This window comes from Alligator sinensis, unplaced genomic scaffold (genome assembly GCF_000455745.1).
Source record: "Alligator sinensis unplaced genomic scaffold, ASM45574v1 scaffold207_1, whole genome shotgun sequence".
In the NCBI taxonomy this organism is placed as follows: Eukaryota; Metazoa; Chordata; order Crocodylia; family Alligatoridae; genus Alligator; species Alligator sinensis.
In genome coordinates this window covers 1,179,583-1,201,312 of record NW_005842112.1, presented here as the reverse complement: position 1 = coordinate 1,201,312, position 21,730 = coordinate 1,179,583, and the positions used below count along the sequence as shown (strand labels likewise).

General features: G+C 41.9%; 1 protein-coding gene across 1 annotated transcript in view; it reads left to right on the top strand.

Annotated features, from left to right (window-relative positions):
• AFF2 (AF4/FMR2 family member 2) overlaps positions 1 to 21,730 on the top strand; it is a 289,805-nt gene that overhangs the window by 130,053 nt on the left and 138,022 nt on the right. Inside the window, 3 exon segments of the mRNA XM_006024662.3 lie at positions 4,313 to 4,405; positions 7,101 to 7,137; positions 7,402 to 7,453. Of these exon segments, the coding sequence (XP_006024724.2) occupies positions 4,313 to 4,405; positions 7,101 to 7,137; positions 7,402 to 7,453 (182 nt within the window).

The window sequence follows — 21,730 nt, the reverse complement described above, 5'->3', positions numbered from 1 at the left end:
AGCTCTGAACTTTATTGATCATGTCTCTAACACAGGGGTGGGCAAAATGTGGCCCGTGGGCTGGATGTGGCCCGCCAGGCCATTCTATCCAGCCCGCAGGGCTCCTAAAAATCTAGAAAATTAATATTTATCTGCCCCCGGCTGCCTGTCATGCGGCCCTCGATGGCTTGCCAAAACTCAGTAAGCGGCCCTCCGCCTGATATAATTGCCTGCCCCTGCTCTAACACATAAGGGGATATACCTGAGCACTCACACCAGCTAGTTGCCTGTTAATTTCATATGGAATATTTTGCATGAATAATTTTAAAACCCCTTTATTTCTGTGCGTTTCTATTAGTTTTGCACTCCAGGATGCATTGCTTTTTATCCCTGCAGTAGCCTTTTCCTTCTAGATAAGGCTGGCTGAGATGCTTTTTGAGTTCAGCATGCATAGCACACACAGAATTTAGCTGCCCTTCATGTGTTACTAAACTGACTGGCTTCCCAGAAAAGAGAAGATGAGCAGCTCTGTGCAAATGCCAAAACCAGAAAAATGCAGAGAAACAAGTCATATTTTTTCCTGTGATGGAAAGGGTTAAAACGCATTGTTCATTGTCCTCAAAAATGGTGGATCAATTGTGACAAGAGTCCAAAAAGTCATAGAATTGTACAAAATTAGGGCTGGAAGGGACCTGGAAGTCAATTAATAGACTTTAGAACAGAGGTGGGCAATTATTTGGGGTAGAGGGCCGCTTACTAAATTTTGGCAAGCCATCGAGGGCCACGTCACAGGTAGCCAGAGGCAGCTAAATATTAATTTTCTAAAATGTTTAGGGGCCCCATGGGCTGGATAGAACGGCCTGGCGGGCCTCCTTTTGCCCACCCCTGCATTAGAAGAAGTTGTTAGTGTGTTCTAGTGGTCTATTAAGGCAGACTCTTCAGGTCTAGAGTATGCTCTAGTCATCTTTTATTAACCCTTTTAACCCCCCTTTATTATAAACTGTAATCTTCATCTGAAGTGTGACCAAGAAATCAAAGGAAATTTATAACAACAGGTTGCATGAAGGCAATAGCATAGCCTTGGATGGGTACCAACCTTGGGTACCAACTTGGAGAGGGCACAAGAATGACAGCTGCCGTCCCCAGCCTGGCTAGGAACAGAACCTGCTCGGGATGTCTCTGCGCAAAGGAGCTAAAGGGACCGTTGTGTGAGGAAAGTTGGACACGCAGCATCTCCCAGCAGCTGCCACAACCCTTCTGCAGCAGTAATCCCAGAGTAGCTTTATCACAGGGATCATGCTGCACAGAGCACCGTCTCCTACCTCCTCCTAAATTAGCCGTGGGCCAGGCACTGCATGGAATGGCAGAAGCAGAGCTTTCATCAGCTCTTGGCTGGGGCCTGGCGGGGGAGACCAAATTGCTGCTTTCCCAGTCTGCTGTTCTGTAGATCTGCCATTCATGCGGCAGAGGAGCATTTGGCCCACGGTTTTGCCATGGAAGTCGTTCCCATGGGATGTTAAGAAACCCCGCAGCTTTGGGAAATTTACAGTTCGATTGCAGAAGGTGCTGTAAAATGCATTGCAGAGAGGGAAGCTGCCTCGGCAGGGACAGAGACTAGATGACATAGCAGCATTTTTTCCGTCGCAGTTTCTGCAGTGCTTGATCAGCATTCTTGCTTGAATTAAAACACACACATACACACACACACACACACGCTTTTGAACAAGGCAGAAATCAGGGAAAAATTGAAATACGGAAATGCACCTTGAAAGCGGACCTTACTAGGAGGGGCTGGTTCTGGCAAGCTGTTTTACCATCTGCCCCTTTCTGCCGTGCTTCAGACTGCAAGCTTTCTACAATTTTCTCTTTTCCACTGATACCCAGATTTGGCCTGTATCTCCGCAGTTTTTAAACAATTTGGTCAGAAAAGCTATGTTCCTGGTGTTTCATTAGGCTTCTTCTGCATGTGTGCTTCTTAGTTACTTACCTGGGGGCTTTTACAGCTAGAAAAAAAGGCAGACCAAGCTGAAGAAATGAGCGTGCCTAGCCCTAATAAATAAAACACATGGAGTCAATTAAAACAATGTTTAAATCATTTTCAGAAAGGAGGACGCTTGATGTTACTACATCAGTGGACCACAGTGACTTCTAAGCCAACAAGCTGGGCAGGTTTATGTTCCGATTTAATTTTCAGGTCTATAAAAAAATATGCATACTTACCATAGCCGTCATATGCCCAGTCCATCAGTTAACATGATTTTGGAATTATTCGAAGTCCAAACCATGTGAAAATAAATCCTAACTTGATTTTGTGGGCTTACTTTGTTTCCATTAAATTCCACTTTAAAACATTTCATATGCTCAGTTTTATTATCGTTACTTCCAGGAATTTCTAAATGCTTCCAAATTTGGATTTATTACTTTTTTTTAACTTCCCCTGGAAAAAAAAATAGTGCAGTTCCCTGTCTACTTCCCACAAGGGCGTATATTGTTGACATGGACAGTTAGCTCTTACCTCAACATGAACACACGTGCTATGCAGATACATTATTCTGGGTAGTCAGGTCCTTTCAGACTGTGTTTTATGTCAAACGAAGTATTGGGGCGGGGGAACCTCCAAGGGAATGCAAAGTATCATGAAGCATTGTCACGTGGTGATGCATCAGCGAGGGATGTTCTTTCCTCCGAGACCCTTATTTTGCAAAGATGCATTTGCTTGACTCTACTCCCATGAGCAGTCCGACTGAGTTGGGACTGCTTATGACCATAGCTAAGCAGATGTATAAACCATTACAGGGTCATGGCTAATTGGATGGGCAGCAGTTCACCATGGTGAATGGAGAATGTCACTTGTTACCTGACCATTGGGAAGTGCCTAACCCTGGGGTTGGCATTTGTAGTTGGTTTCCATGGCTTCCTTACCAGTCCAAAGGGAATAGGCTCGAGTTCACTTCATCAGATGACTTACTTCATCTTAACCTCTCTGCTGCATGATGTGTCATCTGTGGGGGGATAATCAGAGAAGTGAAACTTTACAGATTCCTTCCACAATGAAAGTATCTGCCACTGATTGCAACCACTGTTTTACTGGGCTTTACCAATGCCCCCATCTTCCCCCCCAACTGCTTCTTGTCAGCGGTTCAGATCTTTAACCTTTGGACAAGGACTGCGTCTTTTTAACTTGCAGAGTATCAGCTCAGGCTGCAGTTTGCAAGATTTGCTATGCTCGGTCTTGGCCTTTGGGCAGAGTACCCTCACTGGTCTAACGCAGCCAGCACCTTGGCATGCAAAACTTAATAAATTAGACCCTCCTTTTCTCTTTGTTTTTCTTATCTCATCAAAGACTTCCTACCGAGCTTTGTATGTAAAGAAAAACAACCGAGACAAAGATGTAACAGATCGCCAGAGACATGTGTTCCTGCCTGTCTGAATATTCATCGAATTAAAAACAAAGATAAGAGAGACTGGAGCAGCATCTACCATGAAATACAGTCATTACAAGAGCATTTACAAGCTTTGCCTAAAACAACACTTTCTGCAGTATCTGTGTCTGGCTTAATTTTAATTTTCTGAGCTTGGGCCAAAACTTGCACTCAATGAAGTCAGTAGAAAGACGTATCATTGCCTTCGGTATCGGGCTTTTGGTGTTTAAAAACAAACACATGCTCTTTTTTGTTTTACGGCCTGTGCTAGTGAGCCCCAGAGAGATTTCCTTTGCGGGTATTTTGAACATGATAAAAATGTAGCACACAGTTTTGGGGGTTTTTTTCTGCTTAGAGAGGAAGGGTTGCCTAATAGTTGTGCTCTCGGTGAGAGACATGAGTTCAATTCCCCTCCAAGGCACTGGCTTCCTTAAGACACTTAGTCTTTTTAGACTTTGGTTTCCCATTCAGACAGCAGGGAGAGCAGTCCTTCCCACCTTGTGCAGGCGTTGTGAATATATATGCACTGGAAATTGCAAGGCGTCCCAGCATCGTGGGGATGGGAACCATCACATGATAAATGGGCAGCCTGGCCATGGGAGCAGAGCACCCTGGAGGCCTGCTGGATGCCATCCAACCTCAGCATTGGACAAGGCTGAAATGAGCACCTGCAGGGCTCATTGGTTGAAGCACATTGTCATTGCTGCCTGAGAGGATGTTGCCCAATGTGTAATTAGGGAGTTTATCCACCAGATAAGACATAGTGATGCCGTTGAAGGAGGCCTGTTCCTTGCCGTCTCAAAACAGATCTGGGAAGTTGCCTTTATAGAGGGGTGCAAGGTTGCACGGGGTAATTTTCTTTCTGTCTCACTTTTAAATGAATGAGGTCTCCAACGTTTTTCCTTCCCTAGGAGATGACCCATTCCTGGCCTCCTCCTCTAACCGCTATTCACACACCTGGCAAGGCTGAGCAGACCAAGTTTTCCATCCCGAGCAAGGTACAGGTAGGTTATCAGCAGCAACCTGATCTTCCTTCTCCTCTGCTGGAGTGCTCTTCTCTGGAGCTTTTATTTCTCTTTGCTGGAGTTGCAAACTCCAGGTCAACCCATTGTGGCGGACAGGGACAGGGCTGCTCTCCAGACCTGCAGAACTTATTTAGAGAAAGGGGAATTATATTTAGATTTGCATAACTGTCATTGTCCAACAAATGACATCCATTTGATTCATATGTGTATATGGAAGATACTGGCCAAATGAGATTTGATCTCCTTGTAGTGGCTGAAATGCCTTCCAGCCAAAACACCCAGTCCATCAATTCGAGAAGCATCAAGGTAACGCATGCAGATCCAGACGTCCCAAATTCAGCACCTGTAAATCACTTGATGTCACTGAAGTTTCAGCTGCCTTAATGGCCATAGCAGAAGCGCTCCCGTCGTGGCCTTGTCAGATTGTGACGAATCTGTGAATTTTGCTAAATACCTGTCATCAACAACCTCAGACAGGACACGAGGAGAAGAAGAAGAAGTAGTCACTGAAGTGATGATGCTAGGATTTAAGCTGTTGTGGGCCACTGGTGCTTGGAGTCGAGCTTTCCTAGGGCAGGAAATTACATTATTACAACATGGGGCTTTAGTCTTCTCCCTGGGGCTGGACTAAGCAAAGACGTTTCTAAAAGCTCTGCTGCCTTGAATCTAATAGAAACTGCCCCTTTTGCTCAAACAGTCGTGTATCCATTCTAATAATTTGGCTAGTAGTTGCGCGCCCCTAGACACCTTCCCCCTACTTCGACTGCAGCTCGCGTGAAATGAGTATGACTATTGGTCTTTAACAAGACAAGTCAAAGTGTAAAACAAAGCCTAACAAAACCTCTTTGCTCGTGGTTTCGTAGTGACAGCGCCAACACAAATTCAGTGCCGAGGCACTAAGGTCTTCAGACAGTTTCATATGTGGGTATAGCTCCTAACTATGCAAAATATTGTATTAATTTATACTGCTGTTAAACTCTACGATTACTCAGTATAGCCTTCATTCCTCTCCAGTTAATGCAGTTTGGTTGTACCATTTCACACACTTGTCTATGCCGGTAACGGGATAATTTAGGCCTATGGGAAGTTGTATCTTTTTAATTTGCAACAGTACTAAATTTAATGCATGTGTTTTAATAGGTCCTGCAAAAACTGTCTCATGTACTGCACACCTTCAGTAGCTTCAGTGACAGAAATGTAATGGCAGGCCCAGGGTTACTAGAGATTTGTTTCCCTTTTTTATTTTTGTAATTCCTCTTTGAGGTTATGGTAGATTAAAAAGAAAAATTAAAGTCTACATCCAGTCTAATCATTTTTAGGCAGGTTGAATGTTGGATCTAAAATTCTTGACCATATCGCTTTAATATGAACTATAAATTAGGTTTTTAAAAATTATACTTTAGGATATAGGTGAGCACATAAATGTCTCTGGGTTAGTTAGTTTTACTGTAAAAAATATAGCAGCAGAGTCCCTACTCAGAACAGTCCACTAAATCAATTATAGTTTTAGACACAACATGAGGACTATGCAGCCCTATAAACCTAAGGCAGGCCTTATTATAGGTCCTCATCTTGCATAAAAAATGTAAGTATCCCCACAGGAAAAATATCTGAAATAATTCAATAGAAAAGAAGGATCTTATCACAACAATTTATCCCTCTGACATTCGCATGTAAAGTGCCATGTTTACTCTTAAGGCATGATTTACTTCACAAGGGACTGACTAGCTGTGCAGCACAATATTAAGAACTAATAATGCCCTAAGAGGAAGTATAGGGAGGGTTTTAATGACTTTAACATCCTACAGCTTCTAATGCTTTTAACAAAGTAAGACCTGGCTGGGGGACTGGCTTGTAAATAATACCTTAATTTAAAAATATCAAAATCTATTAGGTTCTGCTTGGGATGAAGGCTGAGTTGGCATCAGGTTATATCTTACTGTGGATTGAAAAACCAAGGGAAGCATCAAGCAAGGAAAATCAGGAATGCAGCTTGAAGTTATTGCAAGTGAACAAGAAGTCTTTTGTTAGCAAAGGACCGTGGGCCGGTCTGAAACTGGTGCGATTCTGTTGCCTGCATATGAGCGACACCAGTTTACACCGATTGAAAATCCAGCTCCTGTGTCTTTGCCAGTCGTGACTGACAAGATCTGGAGGATCGGTGTTGGCTAATGACATCTTTAAGCAAGCACAGTCCGAAAGAAATGAGACAAAAAGTGGGGGGGAAAAGGCAAAAAGTAAGGATGCTAAAAATTCTGTTAATTCTAAGGGCCATGTTCTACCCATTCAAATGCATCCCATTATCTTAAATGGAAACCACATGCACACATCTATGGGCAAGACTAAAAAGCCACATCATCAGCTGGTGTCAATCAGCATGGTGACTCCACAATGGGACCAAGTTAATTTACACCAGCTGAGGATCTGTCCCTCTGGCCCTAAAGTAGGCTCTGAACTGAGCAGTGAAAATGCCCCAGCAGTGGCTTTCCTTCTGTATAGGTAATGTGGGCTTTAGGCTAATGCCAGTGTTGTCATCTCAAAAGATGCATGCTCCCGTGTGATCCCCTGCTTGTTTATGTAATGCTAGTGCCTTTAGTCTAACAAGGAGAGATGCATCCACCTTCCTCTTCAACTCATTTAACTAATGCTGACATCTTGTGTGTTTTTGTTGTAGGATTCCCAGCATCTGACCTCAGGATACAATGTACAAAGTAAGTCTTTATTGTCCTTAGTCTGAACAGTCAGCCTTTTTTTTTTTTTTTTTTTTAAACTACTTAACATCATTAAAACAAAGGATGAAAAAATTAATTTCTGTGATGCTAATGCAGATCAGTTCCATTTTTTTTTTATTACACATTATGCATTGTGGCATGTTGGGAAACCAAGTATAATTAGATGGGCTGAAAAGCTTTGGGCACATTTTTATTTTTACTGTAATCTTTTGACATTTGGAAATGTGTTTCCTTTGTTTGCAGAGTGGAATGAGCCAGCAGGAAAGGTGGCAACCAAATCAGTGCCACAGAAGTCGTAAGTATTGGCGCTCCCAACTTTAAATTTTCTTTTCAATGTATATTAAGGAATAAGCCTCCATCTCCTAAGGGACCTGAGACTAGCTCACTCCATCATCTTGCTCTGGTATTGTGGTGTTCTCAGCAGAGTTTAAAAATTAGCCATAAACCAGTTTTGTGTCATCAGTACTTATTACTGTTTCCTCTTTAATGCATTAACTAACAGAGGTATGTACAAAAGATGAGCTTTTACTAAGCAAAAATAACACCAGTTTTATTTGTACAGCTTGCCAGAAGGAAATCAGTCATGTTTCTCTCATCAGATATAAGCTTCTTACCGTAAAAATGCAGTCTAATAAACAGATGATGATGGAAGATGTTAACATTTATTTAATAAAGGAAAGTAAAATGCATGTGAAAGACTTGTCTAACCTGGCATTGAAAGACTAGATCTTGCATTCTGTACAGTCTGGAACAATTGGCAGTCAAGGACTTCAAGAAAATGATGAATGCTATTACAGTTGTTGTTTCACATATGAATTTTTTAATGTGTTCAAAAAAGCTGAGGCCTGGGTCTGATTTTAAATCAGAGTTGTATCATTTTTAACTATTGCTGTCTTGTTAAAATTGTACCATGCAAAGTTTCACTGATCTAAATACAATCTGCATAACCCTCTGTCTCTCTCCCAAATGACATCTAGCCAAGTCAGTTAAACTTGGTAACTTAAATCAATATAAGTCAGGTTATATAAACTTAAAAGTGTCTACCTAAAGGTTTTTAATTGGTTCATGTAAACCAGGGCAACTTTTTGTATGGACACGGCTTCAGTGGAGTCAAGTAACTTGCCCAAGGTCTGGTGATAAATCATTGGCCAAGCTAAGACTGGACTTTAAGTGCTGTACTCCATTGTACCCATTACCAGCGCCAACCCTCTGGAAATTGAATCATGGAGCTGCTCTACATGACTAAAGTTTCTTGCTTGAATAGGGTTTTGTAATAGGGGGCTCAAACACTGCCTCTCTCAATTTAATTGGATAAGTCTTTTGGATGTATGGAAAAGTTCCAAAAACATGTCACCCTTTACATTTTAATGGGAATTAGAAAGTGTTGCTAATGCTAACAAATTGGCTCACATGAGTAAGATACGCTTCCAAAATTAGTTCTTCCTTTTTCTTACTCCTATTTCTGGTAACGATCATCTGATGTTGTTAAAAATAACCTAGTCAACCAGGTCCACTGATCCTGATACCAGCAGGAGAAATTCATGTTCCAGAACCTCTTAAGTGATGCAAAGTGTACATCCAACACCTTCTCTAGTAAAACATAAAAAATATTATTGCATCTTAAAATGTTTTTTTTCTCCTAAAGCAAGTGTGTTTGGATTCCACAGTGAAAAATATTTTGGCGAGTATACCATAAAATACAATATTTCAATAGTTTGTAACCAACAGTAATAGACTTGTCAATCATGGTTTATAGTTATAAGCTGAATTTCAAAAGAACAGTGCTTCAGAGCTCAGTGGTATATAGTGCATTTAATGGGACCAAAGCTCTCTATAGGAAGCCTGATATAAAACTCGAAGACACTGAGTACATTTTATGAACCAGTTGCTCTCTGTTCTGCTGCTTGATCTGAAGTTCCAGTACTATCAATCAGATTTCTGCTGGAATGAACTGCCTTCTTATGGTAGGTGATGGATTTTACACATGACAGATCAGAGCTGCAATAAAGCTACTTTTATTTTTAGCTTCCAAATGAAGATCAGCTAAGCCGTTACTATCACTTTTTCCCTTTTGCAACAGAGAAATTGTTAAGGCAGCTTCCAAGCATTTCCATAGGGCTTTGGGAGGGTTATTGGTGAGGAGGCGATCCACTGCGTGACTTAATGTACACGGCCAATTTCTGCCCTGAGATCTGCATGCACAGTTCCCACCATCCCACTACGGGGATGGCTTTGCATATATACCCGAGGCAAAAAAATAAGCGTAATGGAAGTGCAACAGCTCATGGGTGAGGGGAAAAAAACAGTGGTACTAACAAGTAGTCCTGGGTAGATGGCATGATTCAAATAAATATTGGTGGATCCTGCTATCCTGTTTTAATAGAACAATATCAAAGATATCATGGTTTTATTGGATAGGACTCTGATTCTGTGATACCCATGGCACCAGGGGTACTGGATATCCTGACAAAATCCTGTTTATGCTGGCATCATTCATCACTACACCACAATCTTACCTCTGCCCGCATGAGCTTTCTAGCCTCTGCCACCCATTCCAATGTGCCCTGTGAATGTTGATCTCAGTGGCCGTGTCCACATGAGTGTGGACATTCATTTCCCCAGGGACAAAAAGCGGTGGCACACTGCTGCTACTTGTCCACGGGGAACACCTGTGCCATGTGCCCTCTGGCATGTGCCAGGTTACCCTGGAGTGGTGGGGGTAGGGGAGGCTGGGGCCAGCACTGAGTTGGCCCCAAAAGCCTTACCTGGAGTCCTAGGGATGTCCAGGGCTGCAGCAGGGTTGATCCTGCCGTTGGCAGCCAGAGTATGGCTCCAGCCAAACAGGCTCCAGTTTTAGGTGGTGCACTCTGCCCCCGCGTGCACTGCCCTGGGGTTTTTTTACACACTTTTTATGACCCCAGGGTCAAAAAAATACCCTATGTTGCTACCTTGCAGTGTGGAGAACAGCTGAATATATGGTATGTGGCATTGCAGATGTGTCTGCGGCACCACATACTGCATGGCTGCTTTCATGTGGACACAGCCAGTGGGGTCAAACGTTTCCCTCAATGGGATCAATTCTTTCAGATGATATGCAGATTTGTCCATTTTTTGCTGTTGCCTGTTAGTAGCATCTCTGAACTAACAATTTTTTTGGATGAAATCAGTGATTCTTTAATATTTTTGTAATGCTTATGCGTACTTAATTGAGCATAGACTTCCCATTCACTGCACTGATGGTGGGAATCTCATCCGTTCTATCAGTTCTGCATGTGATCTTTGATGGGAATTGGAGCACCTTTGCCCCTATCCTTTCTATTACTGTGCTGTATTGTTGCAGTTTAAAAAGACCCCTTTTCCATGCAGCGGGAAAATGTTGCATCATGCTTTTGTTAAGCTTTGACTACACCCTGCTATACTCTTGCCCTAATAGACAAGGCTCTCAACGTGTTACAGTCATTTCAGAGTTGAGGTGTGTGAGCCTGGCATCTTTGCTGGATCAGAATTAAGGTTTTTGAATGTGGCCTCTGGTGTACGGCAGTTGTGAGAGTAACAAGATGTGTGCCTCTAGGTGGAAAAATAAGAGCTATGTACTGACAGGTGGCTTAACTTTCTATTTCCTTGCTTGTGTGGATTTGTATCAGGTATGTGACTGTGTTAACCTAAATTGTTTCCCAGCAAAGTATTTTGTATATGAACTTCCACTTTTTGTAACGTTTAAATATATAGGAAAGTCATAGGAAATTAGGTCTGGAAAGGACCTCAAGAGGTCATCTAATCCTGCTCAAGGCAGGATCATCCCTAGCTAAACCATCCCAGCCAAGGGTCTATTTAACCTGCTCTTGAAAATTTCTGGGGATGGAGAGTCCACAACTTCTCTAGGCAGCCTGTCCCAATGCTTGACTACCTTCATAGTGAGAAAGTTCCCCCCTAATCTCCAATCTATATTTTCTCTGCTGCAGTTTGAGGCCATTGTGTCTAGTCCTGTCCCCTGTGGCACAGAGAATAAATAGTCCATATGCAGCTCTCTTCCCTGATCCCTGAGAGAATCCACCGAGAGGCACCTCTCACTCTGCAAGCACTCCTCCCCCTGGCTGTCCTTGCCAGGGGCATGAAGGTTGCAAAGCCAGACTGGGCCCTGGGTGGAAGCCAGCAGTCAGTGGCTGCACCTGGACAGAGCCTGTACAGGTACAGTCAGAGAAAGAGCTGGCAGTGGCAGGGGCTTTGGCATTGCTACGTCTTCCAGGCATCCTGTTGAATCTCCTGCTCACTACTCCTTCCTCTTGTGCTGCTACTTCCTAGACAAATTCCCTCATCTTCCTTTGCCTGCTACCACTGGTGCTGTCGCATATAATATGACCCTCTTCACAGCTTTGGCATCAATAGAGTTCTGGTAAGGGCAGGCCATGCCAGGACTTCAAGGATCAATCTTGTAAAGACACACAAACATGTGAATAGTTGCATTGAAGTGATGCTTTTATTTCAATCCGTACAATTTATATACGAAAGATAAATATAAGAATATGTCTGTTCTCTATACCCTTCTGTGTGTGCAGATATATACATCTATGTCTATATCCATAGTGCATGTGTGTGTACACACACGCACACATATATACATACATATGTATGTGTGTGTGTGTGTATGTACAGATAAATATACGGATATGTCTGTTCTCTATACCCTTCTGTGTATGCAGATATATAGCTATGCCTATATCTGTAGTGCGCGTGTGTGTGTACACACACGCACACATATAAATACATATGTATGTGTGTGTGTATATGTGTGTATACAGATAAATATACAGATATGTCTGTTCTCTATACCCTTCTGTGTGTGCAGATATATAGCTATGTCTATATCCATAGTGCGTGTGTGTGTGTGTGTATGTGTGTATACACACACATATACATATTGCTCAGCAAGGTATTATAGCCGAAACCAATACACTTGGCATATGGAGAATCCTAGCTTTCTTTTTTGTCTGGTCCACAATAACACCGCATTGATGAGATACAGAACAGCCAGTTTACAACAAGTCTACTCTTATTAGCTTGTTTGAGGCATAGTAAGCAGAAACAGATAAGGTGCAACCAATTGAACTGAGAAGGATTTTCTGTCAACATCCATGAATTCAAGGGTACATAGTCAGCTCTTGACTTAGGTTTCTGTTATATAATTACCATTGAGAGTATGTCATCCTCAAACATCCAGTTCTTTTGTTCTGTTTGGTTGTTAGCACTTGGCCTGTGTCCAGTTGGAAATCGCCCAGAACCTTTTTAATCAAGCACATCCTGTGTTCTAAGTCATACAGCAGAGTACTCTTGGGTAGTTTCCATAAAAGCCCAGCTAAAAAGAAGAATGTAATCATAATGGTATTCTTTCCTTGTCATAAAATGACTTCCTATACTTACTGTATTAACGCAGTATTAAAAGGTCCTTCTCATGGGTTCATTGAACTACCGGAAGCCATTAAAGACTTGGAACAGAAAAGTTTTATGGATCAGGCAAAAACAACTTATTTTATGTTTATAGGATTTTTGTGACCCATCATCCTTATGATATACAACCTATGCAGGGCCTTAAAGACTAGCCAAATGCAGAGACACCCTGCCCCCCAAAATTGCAGGAGATGAAAAATGTCTTGCGGTGTTTCAGTAAACACTTTTCAGTAGCCGTTTTACCATTGACTTCAAACAAGTCACAGGTTTCACCCTGTGGCTTCAAACAAGTTGCAGTAAATACCAGTGCTTCCTAATCCTACAGTTTATCATCATACTTGATGGAAGCATGTCTAAAAATGGAAATGTGCCTTTTGATATCGAACTACTCTTCATAAGTGTCTAATGGCTTTTTGGAAGTTCTCCATCGTGTCAGGGACAGCCACCTGGGAGCACAGAAAACAAAATTTGGCAGCATGTTCAAGCTATGAATTAAAGGTAATTCACAGTTTGAAATGAATCAGCATGAGGTCCTTATGAAGAGTAATCAGACATCAAGAGGATTTTACACCAAGGATTGTATATTGGATAATGCGACAACAGGCAATATTGGTATTCAGAACATTCAATTCAAGAAGCGCTGATGAATGCTTAACCTTGAAAGGTATCACTGCTAAAACCTGGGATCCGTTCATTTCTGATCTAGGATTTCCAGTTGAATTGCACATACTGGAAACTTGTGAAGTTTATCTCCACCTAGAGTAAGGCAAATATTTGTATTTATGTCCCCCCCCACGTCATATCTGAGCTTCAGTCTTAATCCAATTAGAATATCATGTTTAAAAATAACCCCTGAAATTCTAGCATTTCTAAACTAAAGCTCTTGATCCATCATATTAAAGCATGAGACTGTCAAATTACCCCACAGTGCTGATAGTCTGATTTATTTTACAGTATATGTTCATTTTCACTTAGTAAGTGGGGCATGCTTTAATCATTAGACTAACTACTGACTGTTTGTTAACCTTAGGAAGTTCCAAAGATATTCCCTCTGGGTAAATTGGGAAAGTCATGAATACAAGGGGCTTACACTGCCACATACAAATTATGATAAGTGAAACAACAGTGGCATGTAATTGGAACACCATTAATCTCCAGAGAGTTCCAGTGCCGCATATTAAAGGGCCAAGTAGAAAAAGGAAACAAAAAATAGGTCTGTTTTGACTAGATGTCATTCGTCTCTCATATTTACTGTCTCATTTTGTTAATGAGGAGTTTATTTTGCATCCTTTTGCTAAAGTAAGTTCTTGAATGTTGTCTTCCGTGATTCAGGGCAATGATAATGATCAGTCAACATTGCTGCTTTTTGTTCGTCACTGCCAGGGGCTGCTTCTTTTGAGCAAAGTAGTGAGTAATTGGGTCTAAAGCAAACAAGGTTGGAGTAACCGTACAAAGTGTTTCGTATGGCCCCTTTGCCTAGAGAGGCTAGCTTGCGAAACGTTTCAGCTTCTATTAAATGTGGTAGAACATAGCACGATAATTAAAAACACTGTATCCCAGAAGATAAGCCCATTATTCAAAATAATTTTTAAATTAGACTTTTAATTTGTTTTCATTATTCAGACAGCTCACATGCAGTTTAACCTCCCTGCCAAAATAAAATATTTGCTACTACATTCTTTTTTTTTCTCCCATGATCTCCTCTTGACAAGTTTATAAATCACTTTAAAAGATTGTGAGAACAGAGGAAATTAATTTTCTTATATTTTGCTGATCAACGTTAAATACTTTTTTCTTGAATCTTACAGACACGCGTAATTACTGCCCTAAGAAACAAGTGACCAGCTGAACTTTTGCTAGTCAATATCTGGAACATGTATCAGCTTTGGAAGATTAGCATTTCCTCTGATCTTGTATTAGTCACCGGTACAAATTCAGCATTACTGCCTACTGGTATCTGAAGTGCCCTGTACTGAAAACCGCTTATAACACTGTGCATGGTACCTAGAAAAATGCTGGCCCATGTAGATGTTAGCTGCAATGCACTAAGTGAATACATGACACAAATGACATGCTTAGACCTGTGATAAGTATTGGGTATTTCCTTCCCCCAGCCATATCAATGTCCTTTCTGGTATTAATAATGCTGTTGACCTGCCACAGGTTATCTTGTGTTTTAAAGAGCGTGGCCACAGACGGCCAGTAACGCTGCAGAGCGTTGTGCTTCTATAGCACAAGGCCAGTTTCAAGCTGACCTTCTGGTTTACATTTCGGTGGGCTGGAACTGCTTCTCAACCTCAGCCTCACTTCAAACATGGCTTTTGAGCAACACATGTGCTGTATAAATCTGAGAGGGGGATGTTGTGTTCAGGGCAGGAGAACGGAGGCCAGTCCAGCCAGAACGCATCTTCCACAGCCTCTGCTCCAAGCTGTTTCCTGTTCCTTTCCCACTGGATCTCTATCTTTGATGTTCTGCCTTTTCTGTTACCTACCGGTTGGACCTCCAACCTGGGCCACTTATCTCTGGCCTGCCATCCAGTGCACAGTCCAGCCATTTTGGCCTGTTCATTTATGCCATACTCCGTCTGGCCCCGGTCCTTTTCCCCTCTTGCACACCTTACTGCAGGGGCAGGCAATTATTTTGGGCAGAGGGCCGCTTGCTGAGGTTTGGCAAGCCATCAAGGGCCACATAACAGGCAGCCCAGGGCAGATAAATATACATTTTCTAAATTTTTTAGCAGCCCTGCGGGACAAATAGAATGGCCTGGCAGGCTGCATCCGGCCCCTGAGCCGCATTTTGCCCACCCCTGCCTTACTGTGCCATATTTAAGGTAAGCTAAGTGCATAGTCACCCAGAATTTCTGCCTCCTGGCAGCACTGGACGCTCAAAAAGATATGCGCTGTAAACCTAAAAGCATCATAGATTTTGGTAAGAAATCTGGCATTCAAACTATTGGCAAGGGCTTGAAATGATCCATTAGCATCCTGAGTAACCCAGACACTTGTCCTACTATCACCTCTTAATACTGCACATCTTTCCTCTGACTCCCAGCGACTCTCCCAAACATCCCTTACCGTTTCCTTAGCTTTCAAATTGCTGTCAAATCCTTTGGGCTGAGGATTCAAAAGGATGTCAGAGTCTGTCCATTGTCTGGCCAGAGAGCTTATTTTTTAAGATTAAACAAAGTTCTCACGTCACCCCATGGGATGAGGTTCTGATGCCCATAGTACCTTCAGCTACGAACAGCCAGCGGGACAAAACATTTTAAGCGTGCCTCAACTCCAAATATTACCTCCCAGACTGACTACACATTTCCCCTCTGGCACATTGGTTTGTACTCTTCCAAATTCCAAGAGAAAGGGCAACTTCGCTTTCAATGTTTTCTTGCACCTGGGGAAAAAAACTATTCATTTGGGTCTTTCCTAACACCATCCAGGACTTCCTGAAAATAATATCAAATCCTGGGGAAGCAGAATGAGCAGCCAGTTTCTTTATTACAGTATATGCACCTGTATTTCTTTATGAGACATGCACATTGGATACATTTCAGCTGGATTGTGAGCGACTGGCAAAAACGAAGGCTTTGTCTAAGTTCTACCGTCGCATTTTTCTTGGAAAAACAAACAAAACGGGTCATTAGTTGGGGCTCGCAAGAAATGTTGTCGCTACCTGAAAATAGTGGCATTTGCCCTGCCCATCATTTATATAAAATGAAATGAAAAGTTCTTGTTTCATTAAAAAAGAAACGCTGCACAAAAGAGCTTGGCAGGACTCAAAGATGTGGCCGAGTTTACTGCATAGGCCTCACAGCGACAAGATGGACTGAAATGCAACTCTCGAGCTCGTTGGGCTCATGCACGGCAGTAAATATCTCGAGAGCAATGCCTGCGCGGCTGGAAATTGTTTGCCTGCCGTCAACTGGAGAAGCCATTTGTTGGCTTTTGCGGTATTGCTTGCCAGCGGCATGCACTCACCTCCGTTTTAGAGCTTCATCTGAGCCAGTCCTCGGCCTATACGAGGAAAAGCAAATGAGCAGTCACCATCTTTGATTGAAGATGCATTTAAATCGTTCCAGACAAATTTGAAAGCTTATACAAATCAGATCTTTTCCAAGCCTGGCTGTATTCTAGAATGGGATTTTTTTTTATTATTTTTTATTTTTTTGGGTTAAACCTTTATCTCGGCTCCTTTTTGTGGCTCTTTATTCTGAGATTGAAGAGGAACTGAAACTGGTGACCTGTCTTGACCTTTGGTACTGGATTAAAATTCCAAGTTGCTACCATGGCAACAGTACCTTGAAAATTAGATCCTGACAGAAGCACTAAGAAACTTAAAACTGCAACTGCTGCACTGAACTCTGAAGAAAGGTTGCTTACAATTGTCAGTGACAGGCTCTTAATTGAAATAATCTGCCTTTCCCTTTACGAGAAAAGGGGGGGGGGGGAAGAAATAGAAGAACAAAAAGATTATATCTCGTTAGAATTTTTTTAAGTGAAAAAATCTGCTGCGATTCACACTAAAGCACACTCTGCAGCATGAAATTCAAATTGGCTTCAGCTCAATGTATACCGAATTCAGGGGGCTCTTACAGTCGAGGTGGCAGTGAGCTAAGATACATGTTAAGGACAACTTCAGACATGCTCTCATAAAGGTCTAAACCACACAAACCAGACTAGTACCAAAGGCCAGACAGTGGCGGGTGTTAAATCACAGGTTAGCTTTTCTTTTCTTCTCTTTTCTTTTTTATATCTATTCTTCTTTAACCCTGCAGTAGAGATCAAAAGAGACATTGCAAATGTTGTGTCTGATTCCCAGTATCCGTGCAATTATCTGTTCTGTAACTGTAAGGGGATAAACATAAGCCAGATAGCACTATTTCAGATCAAGTGCGATAAAAGTTACTCATTTTCCAATCTAATCAATGCAACCGTCAGACAGAGATAATAGTATAACTCTGCTGCAGAGGGAGGTTAAGTTGGCTTTTTTCCCACAAAGAGTAGAGCGCAGTTGAATCGTGAAGAGAAAAGACTCTGAGAGTTGCAGGAGGGACCTTCTGCTTTTCTTATCTCCACGTCGCCTAGGGGCAAAAAAATGAAGTGTCATACATTAGTAATGATTCTGAGGGATGTGTCAAACTCAGAGAGAATCTGCAACCCAGATTACCAAAACGCATTTCCCCTATTCTAAAATGGGACCAAAAGATTTCTAAACGGAGAGAGTAAGGGACAAGGATCAACTAGTCACTCATAACAGCCACAAAGCCAGTTTCATTGCATAACACGTACAATTAACCTAATATACTTCAGGCCAAAGAATACAGAAAATCTTCCTATGAAGTTTGCCAAACACTGCTGGTTGCAGCCAACTGAAAAGAGCTCATAACTTTTGTCAAACTTTAACCATTTGGGTAAAAAAAATTCATGCCATGTCTACTCCAGGATGAATTACAGGGAGAATGTCAGCCAGAACTGCTCAGACACATGGCAAAATAAAGGCAAGGAGAAACATTGCTGTTTCAGTGATGAAATTCGGGCAACATTTTCTTTGGCAAGTTCCAGCACCTCCGTGCTTTGGAGCAGGACTTCAAATTTAGCAAGGGGTGGCCCTTGTGTCAAGAATAGGCCTCCACGTTGACTAGCTGCTTTTTATCTCCATGCATAAGATCTTCCCTGAGATGTCTCCAAGCTACTGGTTTCCTATCAAGATGTGAAGGTTCATCTCAGCAACCAGGTCTACTGTGGCCATTGATAGCAAAGGCTTCACCAAATTTCTGCTGCATAACTTGCACCTTGTTGGGTAGCTGGTAGAGGCTCACTCACAACTTCACTCTTTAGTGCTGCTGTCATTACCTTTGGACAACAGAGGTTCTGGGTAGACACCATGGTAATAACTAGGTATATGGGGCTGCCCATGGATTCTTTGCTTGGTGTCCCTTTTTGGTTTCATATTCTGAATCCATGACCTCGCCCCAGTCCCCATTTTATTCTTTCATTGATTCCCCCAGAGTTTAGTGGTCTGTCTTTCTGCGGAGGAGGTGGGCTTTGCTTTTTTTGGCAGGCTTTGTCAGTCCTTCTGGGACATCAACTAGACCTCAGCACTGAATGAAGCTGATGAAGGAATGAATTGCATAAATAGAAGCTACATCATCATGCACAACCACACACAGAAGGCCAAATTAATGTTGTACAGGCATCCTTAATTCTTTCATTTCCTAACTTTCGAGTACTTGAGTACTAATAATGTTCCTTTTGTATAGTTTGATGCCTGTAGCCTGCATCAAAGGTGTTCTTTATACTGTACCTAAGACTTCTTGGGATTTTACCTACTGGCATAGTTATAGTCCTGCCCCTTGTGAGTAACTATTTCTACTGTAGTGGGGACACCAAAGGTGCCTCCACAGCCATTTACCTTGCCACAGAATAGAAGGGGCTTTTTTTCCCCATTCTTGTCTCCTGTGTAGGCAAGAGCTGCTGGGCCCACCTCTGATGGGAGGGATGAATTTAGGTGCTGTAGAAGCTACTGAATCTGGCATCTACCAACCCTTTTTTTGCAAAGTTTTGAGAAATGCTGGCACACTTCACCTCCTGAGGATTTTGAGCTGCAGAAGTGAGGAAACGGGGCAAGATGGCTTTGTCTCCTCTGCCCCATGAGACATCCCTATGTTCAACAGAGCTGTTGCTATGCTTTTGTCAATCTTTGTGGGAAACCTAATCATAGCTCTTTCTGTATCTTACTGGAAATGAATGACACAGGACCAAGTCTTTCTGCCAGATAAAGAGAGGCGGCAATCTGTAGCAGTTAGCTGTTTACTGTATCATCCTTGAAAACTAAGTACCCTTCGGTGATTATCATTAAATGTTATTATTTGCTATTATTAGCACAGGGGTGGGCAATTATTTTGGGCTTACTGAGTTTTGGCAAGCCATTGACAGGCAGCCAGGGGCAGATAAATATTAATTTTCTAAATGTTTTAGGGCCCCCCCAAAATAGCTTAATATCTCTAGTAACAGCGGGCTGGGTAGAATGGCCTGGCAGGCCGCATCTGACCCACGGGCCGCATTTTGCCCACCACTACCTCAGCATCACTATATGACCATACTGCTGAAAGAAGAGTATGCTCCTATGGCTAGGACTTGGCAAAAGGAAGTCAGGAGATATGGATTATAACCCTAGCTCAGACAGATTCACTACGTGTTGAGGTTTGTCTATGCAATAAATTACCTGTGCCAGGCAGGGGTGTCCTTAACACGCTATCATGCTCTGTGTGAAGGCTGCCACCTAAACTAAAGCCTCAGTTCTCCTCATCTGGAAAACAGAAGAGTTGGAAAATAACCCAGCCCTTTGTAGGGCACTTTCATCTGGACATGCAAAGCCCATGAACATGCTAAGTACTATTATTATGACATCATCAACGGTGGGAGGAGCTATATACCTGCAACCAGGAAGTAAAAGAGCAGTTAGTGAAATGGCAAGAACAGAAGGCTATCGAAAAGGTAAATATTTTAAGATGACGATGTCCAAATTAGCATAAAGGTATGGATACTGAATACCAGATAAAGGAGGCATCATAATTGCACAGGTAGATATTGTAGTCACAGGTTAGATTACAGATCTCATATATAGCTCAATGAAAATGTACAAACTGTGGATAGATGGTATTAAATGACAGATGAAATAGCTGTGCAATATCTTAATATCTCTGCTAACAGCAAAATAACATGCTTAAATGCATTAAAAAAGTCCATAGGGCTATATTTGCTATTTGGGTACATCTGTAAATCATGTGAGGTGTTTGGGGGGCTTTTTTTCAGTTTTCATGGCACTCCACTGCTAACATATGATTTATTATTGTGCAAGTATAAGAATCATAGGAGTCTTTATAAATATGCATATACAAAAAATATCAAATGATATTTATTTTAGCACCCTGGGCAAGTTTTAGAGATATGGGGGCAGTAATACCATCTATTATCAAGGGCAAGGAAATATTAGGCTAGAGCAGGTTACATTGAAATAACACTTTTATCATATTAATAAAACATGGAGTTGTTCTACTTTTTAGAGTTCAATGTTGACTTGATGCACAGCAGAAAAGTAAGGTAGATGGGCATTTTTCTAATAAAGAAAAACAAAAGCCACTGAATATTGTTCACATTCTCCAAGGCAGAAACTTCAGAAGTGGTAGAGAGTTAAATATAGGCCATTCATTTGAAAATTCACAGTGCCAAATTCATGGTGCAACTTCATGTGTCTAATATTTGTGCAGTCAAAGATGAATTTGGCCAATGCTGTTGTAGATACAGGCTACTGTTATCTTTTCCTAGAAAGACATCACTAATTCTGCCTTTAATTACCGTCAGACTGGACTATGGAGCCCTTGAGCATATCACAATAAAGTAGTCCTTTGCCAGGAGGGAAGGTAAAGAAACATTTAAATAGGTTTTCAAAATACGAATGAACTCTCTGAAGATGCACTATTGTGGTTCATGCTATATATCAAAATATATAAGCATGTAGTTGTAACAATGGCTTTGTAAACACATTACTGAGCAAACTATGAAAAATAATCCACCAAGGTGCTGTTTCCCTAACTCATAAGCACTAAGTTAAAAGACTAGTGCCATAAAGCAGATATGTGCTGTTAAAAAATAGTTGCTTTTTTTTGTGAGATTATTTTGTTTTAAGCCCAATGGATGAATCCTTTTTTATTTCTTTTTTTACCTGAAATTGTGTGTTTTTAGGGGAAAATTAACTCTTCTCTGAAAATAGTACAAGGTAGACCACTGAGAGAGTATGGATGGGAGTGTCTGCTTACACGCACATGCACGCGCGTAGTGCAGCACTTCCATTGTTGTCATCCCAGTGGAACAGAGAGGGCTTGTCTACACGAGACATTTACTGCAGACCTGACTAATTAGCTTTGCAGTAAAATGTCACCATCTACACATACAGTGCTAATAAAACGGAGTAAACTAATTAACCCTGCCATAGGTAGGGACCTACCAAATTCCCGGCAGAAGTGGCCTGCACAAGGGCTCCTTTATTCTTGATGGTTCCCCTGTGCCCCCCACACCGCTGATTGGTGTAGGGGCGCCGCTGCTCACCGCTCGCTCCTGATCAGCAGGA